This window comes from Doryrhamphus excisus, linkage group LG20 (assembly GCF_037039965.1).
Source record: "Doryrhamphus excisus strain RoL-2023G ecotype Guam linkage group LG20, RoL_Dexc_Guam_v1.1, whole genome shotgun sequence".
Taxonomy (NCBI): Eukaryota; Metazoa; Chordata; class Actinopteri; order Syngnathiformes; family Syngnathidae; genus Doryrhamphus; species Doryrhamphus excisus.
In genome coordinates, this window is record NC_136376.1 from 3,969,505 (window position 1) to 3,977,323 (window position 7,819).

The 7,819-nt window shown below is 41.8% G+C and overlaps 1 protein-coding gene across 2 annotated transcripts in view; it reads right to left on the reverse strand.

Moving 5' to 3' along the window:
• Window positions 1-4,246, reverse strand: part of grid1a (glutamate receptor, ionotropic, delta 1a) — a 303,095-nt gene extending 298,849 nt beyond the window's left edge. For both annotated transcript variants that reach the window (XM_058058871.2, XM_058058872.2), the window contains exons 1-2: window positions 3,692-4,246; window positions 2,634-2,789 (exon numbers count right to left, since the gene is read on the reverse strand). In XM_058058871.2, coding sequence (XP_057914854.2) covers window positions 2,634-2,789; window positions 3,692-3,770 — 235 coding nt within the window. In that variant the 5' untranslated portion in view covers window positions 3,771-4,246. The remainder of the gene's footprint in view (window positions 1-2,633; window positions 2,790-3,691) is intronic.
• Window positions 4,247-7,819: the final 3,573 nt, after the last annotated feature.

Here is a 7,819-nt window from a genome sequence, read left to right on the forward strand (position 1 = left end):
TCTTCGTGGGGGAGAGGACTGGTGGCCAGCCAATCACAGTGCACATACAGACAAACAACCATTCACACTCACATTCATACCTATGGACAATTTGGAGTCAATAATTATTTAAAATAAATAAATGACCTTAAACTATATTTGGAAAGCAGGAAGTGAACAAATGTAACAGTTACTGATTGTAATAGTACCAGATAGAGGGCTAAGATTTAATAAGCTTTGCTTCTTCCTACTCCTTTTGGACATGTGGAACTGTGAACTGATTATGTGATGCATTTAATTGTAATCTGATGCATGTTCAAATGAAATTAAACCATTACCATTACCATAATTAACCTAGCATGTGTTTGGAATGTGGGAGGAAACCGGAGTACCCGGAGAAAACCCACCCATGCACGGGGAGAGCATGCCAACTCCAGCGGTAGAAAATGAATGAATGAATAAATACCAGCTGTTGAAGTGCGTCTGTTGAATTGTCACATTCGGAGGTGTAAATTCGCCGCACGGTGTCCAAGTGGTTAGCATGTGTTAGCCACACAGGAATAGACGGATGGAGGTGTAAAATGCTAATCATTAGCGTGTGTATGGGACTTTCAATGTAAAGAGCAATGAGTTATCGCATTACTTTCAATGCATTTCATTTATGTTGAATGTCAGCGGGAACTGTTTAGTGCTGAATCGCCGGGAACTGTTCAGTGCTGAAATACTGTTGTAATTGTTACCTCAAATTCAAACCTGTAGGATATATTTGAGAAATTTGAGGTGGAAAATGTTGCATATCTTACGACTGCCTTTTTCTCAACTCCATGTCGACCTCATGCAAACTTTGTCACCCGACACCATGTGCAAACGGCGTTTAGCGCAGCAACAACAAGCACAAATAGCAATGAGCTACTACCACAGAAAGGCGACTAAAAAGGACTAAATGCAGCAGACAGACTTTGAAGGTCCCTTGGCGGCCATTAAAGTCTTAATGATTCATTTAGCCCAGGAATTTTTAATCGCAACATTATTGGGTCACTTTTCACAAAGCGAGGGGTAACCTTGGTTCAAGCCGGCGTAAAAAAAAACAATAATTGTAATAATAAGACAAAAATATCAATTTTTTTTCCCTGGGTGAAGCTGTTAGCATCTGACTCGCTGCTTCCACCTAGCTTTAGCCTGGCAGAAGACAACAGCAAGAAGACCTTCTCACCTTCCTTCCTTACTCAGGCTTCCTTCCCTTGGTTCCTGTTTTCTTTCCTTCAAAACGTCCTACCATTCCTCCTTTTCTGTGCTTCTCATCCTTGCTTCTTTTCCCATTCTTATTGCCTTCTTTCCTTGCTTCCTTCCCTTGTTTCCTGTTTTCATTCCTTCAAAACATCCTAACATTCCTCCTTTTCTGTGCTTCTCATCCTTGCTTCTTTTCCCTTTGTTATTGCCTTCTTTCCTTGCTTCCTGTTTTCTTTCCTTCAAAACGTCCTACCATTCCTCCTTTTCTGTGCTTCTCATCCTTGCTTATTTTCCCATTCTTATTGCCTTCTTTCCTTGCTTCCTTCCCTTGTTTCCTGTTTTCATTCCTTCAAAACATCCTAACATTCCTCCTTTTCTGTGCTTCTCATCCTTGCTTCTTTTCCCTTTGTTATTGCCTTCTTTCCTTGCTTCCTGTTTTCATTCCTTCAAAACGTCCTACCATTCCTCCTTCTCTGTGCTTCTCATCCTTGCTTCTTTTCCCATTCTTATTGCCTTCTTTCCTTGCTTCCTTCCCTTGGTTCCTGTTTTCATTCCTTCAAAACGTCCTACCATTCCTCCTTCTCTGTGCTTCTCATCCTTGCTTCTTTTCCCATTCTTATTGCCTTCTTTCCTTGCTTCCTTCCCTTGGTTCCTGTTTTCATTCCTTCAAAACGTCCTACCATTCCTCCTTCTCTGTCCTTCTCATCCTTGCTTCTTTTCCCTTTGTTATTGCCTTTTCCTTGCTTCCTTCCCTTGGTTCCTGTTTTCATTCCTTCAAAACGTCCTAACATTCCTCCTTCTCTGTGCTTCTCATCCTTGCTTCTTTTCCCATTCTTATTGCCTTCTTTCCTTCCCTTTTCCATTACAATCTTGCTTGTGTTCCTTGGTTTCTTCCTTTCACACTCATTTCCTTCCTCTACTTCCCTCCTACCTTCTACAAGTCTTAATGTCCTCCTTCATTCCTTCAAATTGCCCTTTTTTTGTTCCTCCGTGTTTCCTTTTGCCTCCTCATTCCTGCTCCCGGTTTTCCTTCCTTGCACCCCTTTGCTTCCTTTTTATATCCTCCCTTCCTTCCTACTTCTATCACCCTTTTCCTTCCTCAACCTTTATCTCCTTTTTAGGCATTGCATCTTTCCTACTGATCCCCACTACTATACTTCCTATCCGACTTCCTTTCCTTGTTTTCCATTCCTTCCTCTCACCCCCTTCTTTCCTTGCTCCTTTGACTGTTGTCCTTCATTCATGGCTACTTGCTTCCTCATTTCCTTCTTGCCTGTCTCCGTTCCTTCCTCCTTGTTCCCTCTCTGCCTTCTGCCTGACGCTCTGACTTCAAAACCTCCTCCATACGCTCCTTCCCAGTAATCCAGTATGGTTTTCAGAACAGGGGAACACATTCAGTCCAAAAAACAAACCCCAGCGCCTACCTTCCTGCACGGCCTGGAAGGGGTTGTTGGGTTCCACCAGCTTGACAGAGTGGGTGATCTTCTCGCTTTGTAGGATGTCATCATTGAGGGAAAGGTCCGAGATGGCGAGCTGGAATATCTCGTCATCCCTCACCGCGTTTTCCTCGAATATGGCCCCTGTGGAGGTTAAAAAAAAAAAAAAAACATCAAATGTATATAAGTTCATCGCAGCTCGGCTTGTGGACAACAACACAAGTTGACGACAATAAAAGGAATACAAGCAAAAAAAAATAAGAATGATTGGATTGGGGCCTTGTGTTTGTATACATGTATGTGTGTGAGGCATACCAAATAGTACCCACAATCCTCTCTCTCTCTACACACACACACACACACACATATACACAACCCTTGTCTCTTTACGGCATCACTGTCAGACACGTCGTATATATGTCAATGCCGAGAGAGAGAGAGAGAGCGAGAGCGGTTTTCCGGAAAAGGGAGAAGTATATTTGGCGTCAGCCGATATGAATGACTTGGACGGAGTCCCAGTGCTGCACTAAGCTGATGACGGAGCACCTGCTGCTGGCCAGACTGTTGCAGCAGCAGCAGAAGAAGAAGTGAGCGCCGCGGCAGGCGTACATCACATAACGGTAACATGTATGGCTTTACTACTTAAGACGCCGCAACGTCATTGTCAATGCAGATACATGTGGACGCAGTTCCAGGATATATAGTTTTATGATGGGGGGGGGGGATTTTGGCTTCTAGTGGTCTGAATGGACAAAGAGGCTCTTTATGCACGTCAAAAAAAGTCCCCCTGACGTCCCCCTTTTTTGCCACCCGTCGCTGATCTCTGTATTGACATTGCAGTCACGTCCCGGTGGAAGTTGAGGCTTGCCGGCTGGCTAAAAGACACGCAGATATACACCTCGGGAACCACTTCCACACAGCTCGTTTCTCAGCACTTTGAATGGCAACACTCCAAAAGATGTTGAACGTATAAAGAGAAGAACTTTTCCACTAGACAATTTCACACACAAAAGCTTGTCGTGTTTTTTTTTTTTTTTCTGGCTTACCGATGTGTATGATGGAGTCCGCTTTAGCCGAGTTGCATTGCAATATCCACAAGGAGAAGCAAACCAGCAGCAGCTCCATGGCGAGCTCATGCAGCAGCAGCAGCAGCAGCACATCCACAAAAAAAAAGCAGACAAAAAAAAAAGAAAAAGAAGCTCAGGTCCAGTCCAGTCCAGTATAGTCCAAGTGGTCCAAATGGAGGAAAGAACCCGCTTGCGCACACAAACAAACACACACACACAAACACACACACACACAAACACTCCCACCCCTCCCACTCCAAAAGGAAAGACTAGCTTAGATAGTCCGGAGAAATAAAAAGCGCTCCAGAGAGGATTGGACTCTAGTAGGATGTTGGCGGTGGTGCTGATGCTGATGATGATGATGATGATGCAGGACCGAGAGGAAGGACGCGCAAGTCCGGTGAGAGAGACTTGATGCTCCCGCCCTCCTCCAGCGTGACAAGCCAGCGAGGAGGAGAAGAGGAGAGAGGAGGAAGATGCGGGAGGATGAAGAGCAGCAGCAGGAGGAGGAGGAGGAGGAAGAGGAAGAGGAGGAGGAGGAGCGCGCTTCCACACAAGCGACCAAAAAACCGGTTAGGCATCACGTGACTTCAGCGAGTGGATGCTGCTGATGCTGCGCCGGCGAGCCGACTAGAAAAAGACTGCGAGGTGATGGAGAAAGACGCACATCATGCGCCAAAAAAAAACACAACACACACACACACGTGCGCGTCCGCTGATCTGGTAGACGCCAGGCGTGCACGTGGGGGCACGTGCACCTTACTTTTTTTTTTTTTTTTGGAGAAGTTGCAGCAGCAGTAAAGAAGAAGAAGAAGAAGAAGAAGAGGAAGGAGGTGGTGGTGCGCGCGCATGAATCCGGGAGATGGATGCGAGAATCCACGGACGTTTCATCCTGTACTTTTGAGTGGATTCTTTTAGGGGGTGGATATAGATAGATCGCGACGCAGGAGAGGAAGCAGAGGAAGGACCCACGTAGCCTTACAATTAAAGGATATTTCTCGTGTGCGTGTGACGAGGACGGAAATATCTCTTAATTGTTCGGTTAAGTGCGTTCAAACTTTCACCCAGCAAGATGACCGCCTATAAAGACAATAATTACCTTATATGTAATGTGTATATGTGTATATTTATGATTTATTGCATTTAAATAATTTTTTCCTCTTCTTTCATGCCGTAATCCCACCCTCATCTGCTTTCCATGCATCTCGCAAAAGTTGCCAAAGTCATACACCGCCCCTAGTGGCCACTGGTGGCTACTGCAGCTGTGGCAGTGGCGGTGACTCCTTGCAGCTTTTTTTTTTTTTTTTTTTTAATAGCCTCTTGTGTTTAAAAATAGACAAAACAAGGCGAGCTATTTTAGTACGGTGCCTTTGAAAAATAAAATAATTATTTGAAAGATGATATTCCCTTGGCACAAGCTGGATTTAGTGTGAATATTTAGGCTGCAAGAATAAAAGATTGGACCTTTTTGGTTGTAATTACAGCTCAGACGTGTGTGTGTATGTGTGTACATCAATCTTAGTACATAGGCATTGATCCTATATAAAATATAAAAAATCAGTCAGTAATAGCAGAGGAAGCAGAGAAACTGTTGCTGCTATTGATCTACATGGCAATATGTTGCTGATATTACTGTATTCTCAGGAGGTGTCACCTTCTAGAATCAGGATGACATATAGATACATGTCCTTATAGGTATACAGTACATGGCTAAGTACACAGTACACAATAAAAGTATTCACTGTACAATATGTTGATTATTATGTACCATAATATGTAAATTTGCCACTGCAAAGCACAATAATCAACATATCGTACAATGAATACGTGCATTGTTTTGTTATGGATAGCTTGCCGTTTTAAAAAGGAGGGTAAAAGTCATTTTCGTGGGAGTTTTATGATTCCCCCGCAGACGTTCTATCAAGGCAATTTACGTGGCGTTAAAGAACCCCATGAGCAAGCACTTTGGCGACGAAGTCAAGGAAAAACCGCCTGCTCATTATGTCGGAGGGAGGATAAAAGTGAGGGAATGTTTTATATGAGTGCATCATTAACAGTAATGCCATATTTCTTTTAGAATTTATGCTTTTATTTATGAGATTACTGCTAAAAAAAAATAACCATTGTTACCGTGAAAGTGTTTTTCTTTAATATATAAACGCTATGCCACTAAAATGACATTGTTTTTCCTAATAAAATTACCAGTTTATTTTAGGAAAATTGTGACTTTTTCTCTTGCTAGAATACAACTTTTTTTTTCGTAATATTTTGATTTAATTCTCATAAAATTACAGAAAATTTTTCCCATTTCTGCTGTTGTCTTTTTTCTCAAAATCTTTTCTCAACGCCAACTATTTCAACTTTCTTTTTATCAATCTTCCTCTTGATGTCATTCCCATAACATATAGTTCTAGTTTGCATATTATGCAACCTAATTTTCCAGAAATGACAACAAAATTCATTGTTTTGTTTGTTTCTCATAATATTAAAAAATAATACTTTTTCCTTGACGTTACTCTCGTAAAATTACTACTTGTCTTTCTTTTGAATATTTTACATTTACTCTCGCTATTTCTTTCTTCTTGAACATTTTTTTCTCATAATTTTGAGTTTATTCCCACAATATTCCCATTGTATTCTTATAACATAACTTTTCCCGCAACTTAAATTTCCAAAAATTACAACTTTATTCATGCTTTTGTTTTATGACTTAAATTTTTTTTTTCTTTAATACTTCACCTTTATGCGCCAAAAAACATTATTTTTGTAAAATTACTGCAGATTTTCCATATTTTATTTTTTTAGTTTTCTTGTTAAATTATATTTTCCAAACGTGCCACAGGCCCGCAGCCGCATGACCGCAAATGGCCCCTGTGCCGCACTTTTGACACCCTTGTTTTGAGGTGTAGGGTAGAGGAACTGGTACAACTCTGTACTGGGAAAAAAGGCCAAATATAAAATATAAAATATAAAATATAAAATATAAAATATAAAATATAAAATATAAAATATAAAATATAAAATATAAAATATAAAATATAAAATATAAAATATAAAATATAAAATAGTACTGCTCCACCCCTTTTGCCAAGTGCTGAGACAAGCATGAGAGGCAACGTTGGTCATCTCAACCCTTCATATTGCGGCATATCGGACACACATGCCCTGGAAGAAGTTGCCTTTTCAAATATTTATTCCGGGAAATTATTTATGAGCGTCAGGAATAAAACAACACAGCGCCTGTTGCGCCATAACTCGGCCTGGCCGGCACCATGCATTCATAAGCAGGCTTAACAGTATGACAGAAAAAAAAAAACGTCTTTATTGCGGCCCTGTGTGCATCTCCGCTACGTCTGTGGGTGTCACGGTGGGGGTGTGGGTGATTAGCGAGTACTCGACTATTCTCAAGAGGCCCCAAAAAGTGGATTTAAATGATGAGAGCACGCCACAAGAAGCAAAGCCAAGCTGTTAGTCATGGATGAGTACCGCTATTGGATTAGTCACTCATTAATAGTCCACTGTTCTCGGATAAAAAAAAACCTTTTCTGTTTTATTTACCCCCCCCCCCCACAAAAAAAATAAAAATAAAAAGCCTTTTGTCGTGATGTAACGGCCAGCTTGACCCCCCCAGGTTTATTCAAATGCAGCACGGCCACATTTAAATTATCCCCTGACAGCGCTGCTGGAGGCGGTGCACTCTATGTGGGATGTTTACAGGGGTAATATACATGCCCCCCCCCCCAACCCCGCCCGCTTTGGCTGCTCTCTGACCTTATCGATTAGCACCGCTTTTTTTTAGTGCCACGTCCATGCAGAAGAGATACTGAGGCCGCTCTACAAGTCCGACAAACAGGAATGTTTAAACCAGGGGTCTCAAACACGTGGCCCGCAGGACACTAATTTGAGGCCCCCGCCTTGATATGCAAGTTTAATGTTAGTGCGGCCCGCGCAAGTTTGATATGGATGCTGTATGGTATCATGTACCCAGAAAAAAATATTACGTTTGATTAATGTTCATGTTAAAGGTTAAATAACTGTTAATAGTTATCCTCCCTATCCGTGTGGAAGTGGTAAGTTTTTGGCTATTTAAGTTTAAAGGAAATAACT